We start from the raw sequence: 14,913 nt of genomic DNA, 5'->3' as shown, positions 1-14,913 counted from the left end.
GCTGGGACAGATTTTAAGTTCCGTTCTTCGTACGTCGCTAACTCAGCTGGATTTGATTGTTAATGATTTGGCATGATCTTGGATTGTTTGGTTCTTCGACGCTCATCCTGCACTTGCTGTCATAGCAACAGGTCAGGAAGCTTAAACCTGCTCGCGAGCAGCTTATTTCATGTGAACAGGATTAGATTGCATCTTGAGGTGATACTTCAAATCTGTCCCAGCCACTGCTACTTTATTACAAGAGTTCATTACTGAACCAGGGGCAATAATAATTTTCAATAATAATAATAATAATATAAAAATGTTTTTGAAAATAATATTATAATGTTGTGTATAATACTATATACACAGCCACATGATTGAGAGATTTATTTGTGATAAAATAATTACTTTATAGTTTTATTGGAGTCTTACACACATGCTGTAGTTACTCTGAGCCGTGCTTTAATTTTAGTGATGACGGATATTAGTGGCTTGATGCAGCGCAGAAGATGCAGATAACTTGATCTTGAACTTTAATACTGTCACAAAACAAATCTGCTTCAAATTGACTTAATTAAATTAATTTATAATACTTTTTTTTTTGTTATTAGTTTTTTGCCAGGTGGCTTTTTTAATGATATGATGTCATTACGTTGCTGTCTTGCCACCAGCCAATCGCTGCATTGCTGATCGTGGTTTTGAGTATCGATACATCTGCCCTCTTCAGGGAACACAGTAATCTTAGATAACTTAATCCAGATATTTTAATCCAAACCGCAAATTTGTTTGAAGAGCCAAATTAGCCAGAGATCAGTTATCACGATTAAAAGATCTGGGATCTGTCAAATCATCTCAGATGTATTAAGCGAGGTATGAAGAACAGACCCCAAAAATGATGTCAGTACAATTGACAGACACTTTAATCATATTTCAAAGACAACAGATGTATTATGAAATCACATATGAAGATGTACTTTAGTCCTAGCCTACTTAAGTGGGTCAAAAAAGCTCTCTTAATTTCAAGTAATTGCATTATGATATAAACTTGCTATATGTACATTTGTAAACGAATACATTTTCATTTAATTGTAAATAATATGCACTTAAGTGTCTGATAACACGCCGTTCACAATTAAGTTTATTCTTTTAACATGTATTATTTCTGTTAACACTATTTTTAACAGTATGATCAAATGTAGCTACTACTTTTTCACAAGGGGATGCACTAGAGAAGGACAAAACGTGAGGGATATTTAGGTTTGTTCTGAATGTTTACAATGTATAATAAAAAATATTCTTGATATCATCAATGCCTTATTAAGTGTAGCCTACCTATGCAAGTAGTTTAACAGGAAGTAACTATGAGACCGGTGTACTGGAGTTTTTTTTTTTTAAGTTTTTTAAAAAAGTGATTATTACAATTTTATTAAAGCATAATTTAGTAAATAAAATAAAAATATCCGTATAGTTGCACAAATAGTCATGCTTTTTTTGTTGTTGCCATTGACAGCGTCAAGCTTGATTATGGAGTCAAAACACTAGATTATACTTGAAATTATGCTGTCGATAGATTTTTCTATGGGATTTATTTCAGAATATTTCTTAAATTAAAAACGCAGTCATACAAAATAAAGCCAAGATGAGGGATTCGAAGACTGACACACAGGGAAGACATCAAGTGTATAAAAGCACATTTATTTCCCATCACTAGGGGACAACAGGAGACACCAACTCAGAGACAATGAGGCGCATTAATTTACATAAACCGTCAATAATTACAACAATACTTATAATCACAGTACAGATACTGATTTTTACATTGTACAAGTTTGTCTCAGTATAAATAGTGTATGTTGGATATATTTCCCTTTTTCAGGTTATAAAGATGCAGCAGTGCTCCACTGACAGATGTGCAAAACCCCAAATAAATACTAGCATGTCCATAAACACAAGTTACATGAAATACACAAGCTCTTAAAGTTCTCCAGTCATTTGAACGGATGATACACAAAACAATATGAGGATTCAGATTGGACCAAATATATTATAAGTAAAAGTTGATCTGGGTTTTGCTTTTAATCACATGTCTGAAGTCAGGTGATGTGGGCATGAGTGATCTGATCTTGGATGTTTAACTATCAATACCTGAATTATAACGCAATATTGAGATGGAAACTAGTCTGAATCTCATAAAGAAATGACGAGATCATGTTTCACCCCAAAGCCAAAAAATTTGTCAAAAAGCCAAAAAATTACATAATATTTTGTATCAAGAAACTGAAGGTTTTTTTGCATCATGACGTTATTATATCTATGCAAACTATAAATCTTTTTTTGGTTTTGGGGTAAAATGTGATCTTGAAATGATTTAACAGTGATTTACAGACTTTGTGGCTACGCCAATTTTACTCCAATTCCAAATATATTCAAACAAAATCCAGTAAAAGTGAAAATCCACAGCGTTTGACCCCTTTATTGTGGGAAACACAAAATTACTATATTAGAAAACAATCTGTTAAAGGTCTCAATCAGGTATAAAAGAAAGATCTATCAGAAAATTAACTGAATAAAAAAATAAATAAAGGAACAACAATCAAATTAGGCCAAAATCATAAAAGAGGCAGGATGGCACAGGGTAAAAGTCATGATAGTTCCTGAAATCCCTCATGGTTGGGTCTTTTTGGGTCTCTAGAAACACAGTTAACCACTCCAGTGTTCTGAATATTTCATAAAAAACGTCTTCACTATTTAAGTTTATTTTATACTCTTCAAGGAAATAAAAATAAATCAGAAATCTGTTTGCTCCCCCTTCAGGAAAGGTTTCTTCATGTGCGAGTCAGTGTCAGGGTTTGGTAATATGAACTTCACTGGCCCCCGTCCCATTGGTGGTGGTGGTGATGATGTACTGCGTGGTGGTCTGCTGACTGACGGCGGGCTGCTCCAGCGGATCGGGGTGAACCTGTGCTACGGTGGACGGGACGCTCACCTGCTTACCATCCAGCTCCGCCTGTCCTTCTGAGATGACATAGTGTGTCTGCAGTGCATGAGAAACAAAACCACAATTGCAGGACTTTAGAAAACCCCCATCTGAAAGTGGAAGCCAGGTAGTTATTCCAGACCAGTAAACATCAGACTCACCGTTTTGACCTGACTGCTGTTGACGGCAGTGGTGACGGGGGTGCTGGCCTCTGCTATCACGTACTGAGTATGAGGAAGAGCCATCATCTGGATCTCAGATGCTTATAGGAGCAAAGGGAGGGAAACACAATGCTGTCTTCATACATACAGGTTAACATAACATTACAGGTTGCTAACAGGTGCTTTTGCTAAAGGTACTTACGATAACTCCTGTAGTTCCAGTTGCTGGGAAGGTACGCATGCTGTGCAGCACCTTGCGTCTGATTAGTGGACGTCTGTAGGGTCTGAGCCAGGGTCACAGGGGTCAGCTGGGCAGTGCCAAGCTCCTGGGCAGCTTGCTGAGAGGAGGGACTTAGAGGCTGACCTGACACCTGATTGGATGGTAGGAAGTGTCAAAAGGAGAAGTGACAGTAAGTCTGATGCCACTAAACTTCACAAAAGTACATTTATTACAAGTATTTTTTTTCTACTATGATTATTTACATATTTGAAATTTGTTGAACCATCAAATACCATAAATTATTCAATTTCTCATCATAGTACAACATTATGAAAAGTGATGTGACGTACACTCACCTAAAGGATTATTAGGAACACCATACTAATACTGTGTTTGACCCCCTTTCGCCTTCAGAACTGCCTTAATTCTACGTGGCATTGATTCGATAAGGTGCTGAAAGCATTCTTTAGAAATGTTGGCCCATATTGATAGGATAGCATCTTGCAGTTGATGGAGATTTGTGGGATGCACATCCAGGGCACGAAGCTCCCGTTCCACCACATCCCAAAGATGCTCTATTGGGTTGAGATCTGGTGACTGTGGGGGCCATTTTTGTACAGTGAACTCATTGTCATGTTCAAGAAACCAATTTGAAATGATTCGAGCTTTGTGAGATGGTGCATTATCCTGCTGGAAGTAGCCATCAGAGGATGGGGACATGGTGGTCATAAAGGGATGGACATGGTCAGAAACAATGCTCAGGTAGGCCGTGGCATTTAAACGATGCCCAATTGGCACTAAGGGGCCTAAAGTGTGCCAAGAAAACATCCCCCACACCATTACACCACCACCACCAGCCTGCACAGTGGTAACAAGATGATGGATCCATGTTCTCATTCTGTTTACGCCAAATTCTGACTCTACCATCTGAATGTCTCAACAGAAATCGAGACTCATCAGACCAGGCAACATTTTTCCAGTCTTCAACTGTCCAATTTTGGTGAGTTTGTGCAAATTGTAGCCTCTTTTTCCTATTTGTAGTGGAGATGAGTGGTACCCGGTGGGGTCTTCTGCTGTTGTAGCCCATCCGCCTCAAGGTTGTGTGTGTTGTGGCTTCACAAATGTTTTGCTGCATACCTCGGTTGTAACGAGTGGTTATTTCAGTCAAAGTTGCTCTTCTATCAGCTTGAATCAGTCGGCCCATTCTCCTCTGACCTCTAGGACTAGGCCCACAGGACTGCCTACTGGATGTTTTTCCCTTTTCACACCATTCTTTGTAAACCCTAGAAATGGTTGTGCGTGAAATCCCAGTAACTGAGCAGATTGTGAAATACTCAGACCGGCCCGTCTGGCTCCAACAACCATGCCACGCTCAGAATTGCTTAAATCACCTTTCTTTCCCATTCTGACATTCAGTTTGGAGTTCAGGAGATTGTCTTGACCAGGACCACACCCCTAAATGCATTGAAGCAACTGCCATGTGATTGGTTGATTAGATAATTGCGTTAATGAGAAATTGAACAGGTGTTCCTAATAATACTTTAGGTGAGTGTATAGCCTAGTATGGTGTCCCATACTCTGAATTTGTGCTCTGCATTTCACCCATCCAAGCGCGCACACACAGCAGTGAGTATTGCACACACACACACGCACACACACACACACAGAGTAGTGGGCAGCCATTTTTTTGCTGCGGCTAAAACATATCTGTTGTTATGGACTAAAAACAGACATTACACTACTTTGAATATCACAGTATATATCAGAGAAAAACTATGCAATTTTGTAATTATTTTAGCACAAAAATGGGATTCTGTAGTTTAACAAATAGGGCTGTGATTCCCAAAAGCATTGTAAACCTAAGTAGATCGTAGAACCATTGCCACCAATCGTCTCTATGATCAACTTTGCTCACGATGAGAAACATAGCTGAGGACAGTGTAGTCCTTAACAGATTCCAAATTACATGACAAAAATTGTAGTTAGTAACGTAATCCATTAGATTACTCGTTTAAGGTCATATAGTCTGACTACTTTTTAATGACTTTTGACCGAACTTGTTTATCACATCAAATTAAATAGGATAATTGTACCATATTGATGTAAAATACAAAGAGAAAGAAAATATATTACATTGCATCAGGGATTCCCAAACTGGGGTTCATGATGGAACTGCAGGAAGTTTGTGATTTTAATGAATAACATTTAATCATGTAATAATAAAAACTGTAGTCTTATTACAAGTATTTTCAAATGTAATTAAAACATTTTGGAATCTGATTACGTAATCCAGATTACATGTAATCAGTTCCTACCCAGTACTGGCCATGGCCTGGAGCTGTCAAAAGTCCTCCAAATTATGCACAATTTTACATAAACAAATAAATGGGAATGAAGGAAACACAGAGAAAGACTACAAATTGTTAATTTACATATACTACCGACACTGTAACAATACAAAGCTGGTTAAAAATCGAAGAACTTATCCTTTAATTAAATCACAGCCATTAACAGGCCTAAACAGCACACATATACTGTAAAAGCTGCTCACCTGTGCATTGGCCTGCACTGTCCCCGTGGGCTCAGCCACCTGTATGTGCTGAACCTGAATAGAGTGCTGACTGTAACTGTGAGGGTCATGTAACTGACTCACATCTACTGTAGAGTGCTGAGAGTGAGGAGAGGACGCCTGCAGAGACAGAAAGACAGAACGCTCACTTATCAAATCACTCCAAAACCCATCATCATCATCATCATGTTGGAATGGGCGGAAACCTTGTATCTCCAAGAACGCTACTTTTCAGGAAATGGAATTTATTTTTATTTTTTTATCAATTAAACACTGCATTGTCAAAGTTGATACTTTGGCTATATCTATGGTCAGACACTTGCATGTGTCATTATATTATTAACATACTACAAAAATCAAGCTCAAATGGAGTTAAGAGGTTTCGTTATTTTGGACATATGTGTTTTGTCCGTCATTAGAACGGCTACATCTGAGGCAGTAAATGCATTGCATTATGTTTTCATCAGCTTATATAGGTTATAAAGTATATTGTATGTGGATGCTCAAGTTTTTTTTCTGTCATTTGGCAAAAATCTCCTGTTATTGAAGATGATGTGCTTTGCAAAGGCTATTTAAGACTGTACTAGCTAGAACTTAACAACAAATGCTGGACTAAAGCCGCATTTACACTGCAGGTCTTGATGCACAATTCCGATTTGGTGACTTTATTTTTTTTGACGACCCGCTTACATATCTGACTTATGCATTTATACTATACACAGGCTAAGCAGCCCAAGACGTTCTGACCCGGAAAAGGAAGTAAAACGGCACGTTATGCAATGGACGCAGACGAAACGATTATTCAATGTTTTGCTACCCACACTATCTTTAAAGGTCAGCAAAACATTGCTCTTGTAAGGCGGAGAAAAAAAGAGGAGAGCCATTAGTGTCATCTGATCGCAGTTTGTGTCCACCTGAGTTGACGTCATTCACCTCCGTCCCTTTTTCAATGATGTACGACTCGCATTTACTGGGGAATATCCAATTTGACCGCTTACATGGCAGACGCAAATGCACGTATACGAATTATATCGAATTTATTACCACATATGAGTGAGGCCAATTCTTTATTTACCCTTGCCTTTCAAACAAGCAGAGATGGTCCAAACTGCATGCAGCACATCTGTCACGATAGAGGCTGATGGAGTCATGAGTTTGGGGATCCAATGGAGTTACAAGCTCTTTTTAATACTTTTCATTGGTTTTCAAAACCCACAGAAAGATGTAAAGGATGACCAATAGGGGTGTAACGGTACACGTATTCGTACCGAACCGTTTCGGGGCGCGCACGCGAGTGAACGTAGTCATCTCTTCCAGAAGAATAAACATGAATTAATATCTTAAGGTATGTTGAGGATAACACTTACTGAAACGTATCATGTGTCGTGTAATCGCTCAATCAGTGTTTCAATCGCGGAAAGACGTCAAACAGGTTGTAAACAAAGTCACGCAGCATCATTTACCTCAGAGTCAGAAGTCATTCAGTGTCCACAGCTGTTAATTCACTAGAGAAATCAACTCTTTCACTAAATATATGCACTATATTAGCCTATATATATATATATATATATATTAATTCTACTTAACCTGTTAGTGATGTCTTGATTATTTAATGCTATGTTTAGATAAATCTGTCATGAAAATGACAGTCACTAAGATTATAATTCAACAACGAAGTGGAGAAAAAACATAATTTTATAATTAGATTTAGGTGTTAATGCAAAAACTCCCTTATGTGAAGTTTACATGTTTGCACACAATGTGTTATTTGAGTGTTGATAATTATATCTAAACATGAATATCAGCTGAATACAGGCTAATAGTTTTGGCTCTGTTGTTAACTTTTAATATAGTAATAATGTGCAAGTAAGGGCTCCCTATATAGTTAACAGCATTTTAGTTATAATTTAATTCATTTAAGGACAGACAATTTTTTCAGTAAACCAATGTTTAATAAAAAATAAATAAAAAGCCATTTTTTAAAACTGCTGTACCGAACCCGTACCGAACCGCGACTTCAAAACCGAGGTACGCCCGAACCGTCAGATTTGTGTACCGTTACACCCCTAATGACCAATAGTTGCGATTTATGAATAAAATAAAAATGGCCAGTAAAATAAAATAAGTTTAATAAGAGTAAGAGTAAGAGTAAAATAAGCCATAGAAATAAAGAGCAAAAAGCAAGTGTGAATGAGTGTGTCCGTACCGGGGCCACCTGCACCACCTGCAGCTGTATGTGCTGTGGCTGTGACAGGCCTCCTCCTGCCTGAGACACAGGGATGTACTGGATCCTCTGGAAATCCCCTTGTGCTGTGCGGTAGTCTGTGGTCAGGGTCTGGGACAGCTCCGTCATGGCCTGTGTCAATAGGTCGGTCGTCTAGCAGAAAGACAGAAACTGATGAATATCGTGTTGTTACATAACAGGGCACTTTGTTTACCATTTAACCTGTAACACTTTATTGATGCGCCTTTAATGACTTCAGTAATATAATGCATTTTTAAGTGAAACAGCATTCAGCAAGAAACCCTTTTCTTTAGAATAATGTGATCTAATGATCCCAGTGAGATTTTTATAAAATGTAAACAGGGTATATTTTGATTTGATGATGTGGTTTCGAGGAGTGTATCTGAGTGTGCACATGTTGCTCACCACCACAGCCTCGGCAGTGGTGCCGTCCGTTGTGATGACGGCAGGAGTGCTGCTGATAACAGTAGTGGCCAGAGGTGCCTGGATGCTGTTGCTGTTGTACTGATATTCTGGATGCTTCTTACGGATGTGCTGGACCATCTTCGTCTAAAAATTAAGATATATTAGTACACATAAATCCATACAGATTCATACACATATACTATCTCAGTAATGACTCTACCTTGCTGCTGTACTGTTTGGCACAGTGCGGGCAGCACACAGGTGCAGTAGCGATAGTGCCCGTCAGCTGGGTGTGTGTGCTCAGCATGGGGTCAGGCTCCCCCGGCCCGGCCGGACGCAGCTTCCGGATGCTGGGAGGCAATTCTGCCCCAGGGTGGTTCTTCAAAATGTGCGCCTTCCTCTTACTGGCACTTTTATACACCTAAACAGGTCAAGGATGAGGTAAACATGATATGAATGAAAAGAGTATTATATATATACACGTGTGTGTGTGTGTGTGTGTGTGTGTGTGTGTGTGTGTGTGTGTGTGTGTGTGTGTCTGGGATTATATATAAAATGTATATATATATTTTCATTACATACATCAAAAAATGTCCCAAGATCAAATTGAGATATAAACTGTTGACACGAATGCACTACACAGGAAGAGCCAAATGGCAACTTTATTTTCAGAGGAGGCTCAAGTCTCTTGGCTCAAGGACACACTGCTATTGTCTTTCTATGAGTCAGCTGTAATGGCATCCAACGTGAAGACTGAAGGGTCATTAAAATGTCTGGGGTCTAGCCCATGAAGGAGGTAAGACAGAATTGGCTGAATGAGTCCAGACCTTATCACAGTACTGGCAGAAGTAATCTCTGTTGGGTTTAATGATGGGCAGCGTCAGCTCAGGAACCTCCTCCAATCGCATCTCAGGATGTCGTTTAGACAGATGATTCACCTGAGGACATGAGCAATTACATCATTAAAGGGAGAAAATGAGCTACAAGTGGCCTATGATTTCAAAAACACTGATTATGGGAAAAGAAAAGTAGAAAAAGGTGATGGACAAACTGAAGTCAAAGGTCAATACCAGCATTCCTCGTCTCCTGAAGCCCATCATACAGAGTCTGCATTTAAACATGAAGCTCTCAAAGTCAGTGGTGGGCTCCTTCTGTTTCAGAGCTTTGGTGCGGTGGATGCGGTCCGCCTTTTTGGCCTCGCGTTCCGGGTTGTGCATCCTCTGCATGTGTTCCCGTAGTTTATCCTTCCTCTGGCCAACAAAATATAAATGCATACAAAAAATTAATAAAAAAAAATATATATATATATACATACATACATGCACACATGACACTTAGTAGATTTCATGTCTAAACTGTAAATGCAGCAAATGTATTTGGGCTCAGACACATTAAAAATGCATTAACATCACAATGCACAGTATTTATTTGTGTGTATGTTATTCATCTGGGCATATGTGAATCACCTTAAACTGTTTTCCACAGGTGGAGCACAGGAAGTCCTTGCGGTCAGAGTGTCGGAGCATGTGGAGTCGTAGTTTATCAGGCCTGCAGAAGGCTTTATCACACTCCGTACACTGGAAGATCTTCTCTGAGTGGAAACTCCTCACGTGCTTCTTTACCTGCACAACACAGATATATGACTGACCAATGCCACATAATCAAATTACAAGAATAATGCCATGTAACCCTTATCACTTTGAATGATTTCTTTTCCCCCGGTAAAAACCACTTAAAGATTTGAAAATATTGACCTTTTTTGCCTCCAAAACACGATTTCATTTCATAATGTTCATGAAACATGCAGATTGGTTGCTCTGACCATCAAATATCAGATGAAGTGAGTCATACTGTTTTTATCCACTTTTAACTTTAATATTTGGTATGTCCACCTTTTGCAGCAATTACAACAGCACATCTCTCTGGCATAGTGTCAATATATTTCCTGTGAGAACACTAATGTTATTCCATGCCTTCTGCAACTGAAGCCAAAGGCTTTCCTTTGAATGTACAATAGTACATTCAGTTTATTCAGTTACAACAGTTTATTTTCCAACTCGCCACAAATGTGCTCGATTGGGTTGAGCTCCGGACTTTGGGTGGGCCAGTCCATAATTTTCAATGTTCCAGCAGATTCCTTCCACTGCAGGTAGTTTCGGCAATAGTTAGAAGAATGTTTTGGGTCATTGTCCAATTGGAAAATAAATCCAGGCCCAATAAGATGACTCCCAGATGCGTTTTGGCCACCACTGTACTTGCTTATTAAAATTTTACAATATAGTGGATGCCAATATCAGTGAAATTTCTCAAGTACCAACATCAATACCACAGTAAAAACTAATATGCTAACACACTCTTTTATTGATAAAGTTTAGTATTAATATAAACGTTTACACTTTATTTTAAGGTGATGTAGTTACATTGTACTCACTCAAAAAAGTACAGAGTAATATTAATTAAAGGGTAACTTCAGCGATTTAGCATTAAGCTTTGTATCAGTAGAAACCCGGTAGTATATTCAAATTATGGTACTTTCCCCCCTCATATTCCCCTGAGACGAGAGAATTAAGCATTTTATTTCTGGAAAAAATCCTCAGATGACGCAAATATCGTCATTTTCCGTCATCTGAGGATTTTTTTGGCCAGAGGCTAAAGACTACAGCCACTAGATGGAGCTGTTCCGCATGTTATCAACCCGCCCATAGGGGTGAGATCTCACTCACAGAATGTAAGACACAGACGGCCGCACGGACATTCATAACGGTGCGTGGTGCAGAGCAAAGTGAGTGTTTCAACTTTTCAATGAATTCCTGTGATAAGTTTAATAAAAAAGATTGCCTCATGTTTTCAATAAATTAGTGACATTACAAACACAGATTTCTGAGTGTGCCATTTTATAGGATTGTTTTAATAAAAGAGATTTTTGGAATGGTAAAAAAAGACGACAAAAGATAGGGCCAGGTAAGACGGTTAGAAATTGTATCCACATGTGTCCTATTTGCTAGCACATCTCACCTGTATGAAGTCTGTGAATGTTTTCTTGCAGGAAGGACAAGCAAAGCAGCCGTTGACCAGGTGAACCCCCACATGCACTTTGAGCAGATCCAATCTGTCATAGGACTCGGCGCAGAACAGGCAGGAGTATGTGCGCTGATCCGAGTGCAGCTGCAGGTGATCCTCAAGCGCAGCGTTCGTCAGAAAGCCCTTACCGCACTGATGGCACATGTGACGGCAGCCGTCCCGCCCGTGGTACCGCATGTGCTGGTCCAGCTTGTCTTTATCTCGGAAGGCTTTCCCGCACTGGGGACATTTAAAGGGTCGAAAGGACTTACGGATGAATAGATGCTGGAGAGCGGCATTCTGGGTAAGGGAAGAGAGAAAACATGGAGGAATGAAGACTTCTGAGAGGAGAAGACAACTAGGAGGACCATCCGAGCAGAATGATGAGGAAGCACTTCAATCACACCAGAATTCATATGGTTTGCAAGCAATGACATAATGCACTTGCTTGAGTCTGTATGTCACGGAAATGGCGGCTACAACAAGCCGTTGTGTTTGCATGCTGAACACAAACAGGATTAAATCTTTTTCTATTAGTTGTAGCTAATAGTTCACCAAAAAATGTTCATTCTGTCATCATTTACTCATCCTTATGTTTACAATGCTCTTTTTAAATAATAACTTATAATACCTCTATTTACAGAACAACATTAAAATGACAATACCAATTTTCATGGCTGTCTTAATTTCTCTGCTTCCAAATGTTTAATCATAAAGATTTTACATTGGTTGAGAATAGACATTCTGGACTTCTCCTTTTGGTCAAACATGGTGACATGATGACAATTAAATTATGACAGTAGTGTTGTCACAATGCTGGAATTTTAAACTTCGATATGATATTTAAAAAAAATTTGATGTTCCATACCATTTCCATTACCATGGGGAAACTGCCATATACATATATTTTTTTTTTTTATAATTTGGGTAGTTTTGTTGCAATAGCTTACACACAGAACAGGTAGGCTTTAATTGAAATCGAACTATATTCACACAAAAAGACAAGTAAACTATCAGTAATAAAATAAGAACAAATAAACAAACTGCAAACTTTAGCACAAATAAATACAATAGAATAAAGAGACAAATGCAATAAACACAGCTTTAAGATTTAAGCTTTTCAGGTGGGTCTAACAGTAATATTCAGAAAATAAATTAAAGGAAGCAAATGTAAAATAACACTAGATCGTTTTCATTGTAAATATTAAATACAGATTAATGCTTACAATTAGTTATTCAGTCAAGAGCAGAGCGATTTTCTCCGTCTTATTGGTTAACATGACAGACAGCAGCAGGTTTATTAGGCTGCTGTCACTTTAAGAGCTTAAGCACAGATCCAATATAATGTTACACAACGTGTTTGTTTGCAAACTCAACTGCATTCCAAAACTGACAGTATTTACCTGAATACTCTACAAGACAGGCATTTTGACATAATTTTGTATGTATTTGATCATTTAAGCGCAATAAGCCACAAAAAAAAAAAAGAGTCAATTTGGTACTTGTGAGCTCTTTGAGGAGGCTGTATGTGAGAGGCTGAGCGCAGTGGTGCATGCACTTTTGGTGGGAGCAAAGAGAAGAGAGCGAGAACGCGCAGCTGGTCTCTGTGTATCGATGCTGTAGAAAAGCAGTAGTGGGACCATTTCAATTATTTCAGTATCGGTACATATCGGAATATCGATATTTTTGACAATAATAGATGACAGAATGTTCATTTTTGGTGAAACTGTCCCTTTATTTCTGTTGGTTGATGAAGCTCGAGGACTGAACTGATACAGACAGATGTAATGGGGATGTAGGGAGTCATAGGCTGTCAGTGTAGCGTGACATCACAACACTGTATTGACTGAACGAGGAAGTTTCCTCTGACTCCACTCTGGCCCACATTAGACCTACCTGCAAGTCCACCTTAACGTGCAGCACGCAACAAAAGAGAAAGACACACACCCACACACACGCTACTGTTAAATAAACTTTAGCCTGCTTAACACACTACATTGCAGAGATATGAGGGTGTGGGTCACTCGTGGTGGGCGTATCTTACCCTAATCCTCCTCGCCCTCCTCATGTCCTGAGGTGTGAGGTGGGGGTCTACGGGACTCTGAGACAGGTCCTCTTTGGCAGACCCTGGGACCTCTGTGGCTGGAGGTGGGGTGACAGAATCCCCCTCGACTTGCAATGCCTCAGTGTGGGTTTCTGGGGTATCAAGCCCTTCCTCAGTCTCAGTCTCCATCGATTCGGCTGCCATCTCCACCACCTTCAGCCCATTAAGAGCTCCGTCTGTCCTTTCCTCAAATGGTAGTTTATCTACAGATGCCAACAGCTCCTACAGCAGAAGCAGAGAAAGAAATTGAGCACAGAATCCATTAAAAGTCCACTAAAACAAAAGAGATCGTAAACCTAACCTGATCTGCCTCGAGGAAATACGGCTGAGCTGCCGTTTACTATATTTGATGAGCTCCATGTGTTTATATGGGAATAAAAGCCTAAATCAAACCTGTTCATCATATAAAAGGGACTGTGTCTCTTCAGAAGACTTGGGTTTACAACGTCTTGATGAACTTTATGAAGTTTGAGCGTGAAAGTTTTGGTTACCTGGACTTTCAATTGTGCAACAAGATATTTTTGATGAAACCTGAGAAATGTGTTTAGAAGATGATAGAAAGTCTCAAGGCCCGTTTACACCAACAACGATTACTATATTATTATATAGTATATAATAATAATTATATAGTATATAATAAAGCAGATTTCTATGATTAAAGCAACATTTTATGATCGAGAAAGCTGTTTCAAGGTTTTGGAAAGCTTGAATATATTATATATACCTACATAACTGGACTAGTTATATTGACATTTGGTGCTTTTCCATCTCTGCAGCTCCATTACTACTGCTCGATAGCATGGAAAAAAATACATTCTTGGAAATAAATGTTTCAACTTTCAGCAAATAATTATTATTAACTATAGCATCCACACCAGTGATGTCATTCTGTTTATTCTAAGTTTTGTCTTCTGCCGCTTTAAATGCTCAAGCTCTTTAAAGCATGATTAATTCTGATTGGATATTTTTTATCATTTATCAGCTGGAAACAATCATTCTGAAAGTGATTCCAATGACATCATTCCTCTGTGCCGTTATCTTTATAGTTGTGGAGTGGACTCTGATATTCTTTTATATTTAGAACTCATTTTTATAACTATATCTTTATCACCATAGTTATCATCCTTGGTGTGAACGGGCCTCTATAGGTTTAAAACAACATGATATTTGGGTGAACATTACAGGTCTAC

The 14,913-nt window shown here is 38.8% G+C and overlaps 1 protein-coding gene across 3 annotated transcripts in view; it reads right to left on the bottom strand.

Moving 5' to 3' along the window:
- Positions 1 to 1,649: 1,649 nt before the first annotated feature.
- prdm10 (PR domain containing 10) overlaps positions 1,650 to 14,913 on the bottom strand; it is a 28,685-nt gene continuing 15,421 nt past the window's right edge. For 2 of the 3 annotated variants that reach the window (XM_079825701.1, XM_079825702.1), the window contains exons 12-23: positions 13,664 to 13,945; positions 11,575 to 11,919; positions 10,026 to 10,202; positions 9,630 to 9,809; positions 9,387 to 9,497; positions 8,780 to 8,980; positions 8,560 to 8,703; positions 8,116 to 8,286; positions 5,892 to 6,029; positions 3,323 to 3,491; positions 3,121 to 3,221; positions 1,650 to 3,016 (exon numbers count right to left, since the gene is read on the bottom strand). In XM_079825701.1, the coding sequence (XP_079681827.1) occupies positions 2,825 to 3,016; positions 3,121 to 3,221; positions 3,323 to 3,491; positions 5,892 to 6,029; positions 8,116 to 8,286; positions 8,560 to 8,703; positions 8,780 to 8,980; positions 9,387 to 9,497; positions 9,630 to 9,809; positions 10,026 to 10,202; positions 11,575 to 11,919; positions 13,664 to 13,945 (2,211 nt within the window). In that variant the 3' untranslated portion in view covers positions 1,650 to 2,824. The remainder of the gene's footprint in view (positions 3,017 to 3,120; positions 3,222 to 3,322; positions 3,492 to 5,891; positions 6,030 to 8,115; positions 8,287 to 8,559; positions 8,704 to 8,779; positions 8,981 to 9,386; positions 9,498 to 9,629; positions 9,810 to 10,025; positions 10,203 to 11,574; positions 11,920 to 13,663; positions 13,946 to 14,913) is intronic. The other variant, XM_079825703.1, reaches the window with a different exon arrangement.

Source organism: Gobio gobio (genome assembly GCF_949357685.1).
Source record: "Gobio gobio genome assembly, chromosome: 9".
In the NCBI taxonomy this organism is placed as follows: domain Eukaryota; kingdom Metazoa; phylum Chordata; class Actinopteri; order Cypriniformes; family Gobionidae; genus Gobio; species Gobio gobio.
This window is presented reverse-complemented; position numbering and strand designations above follow the sequence as displayed.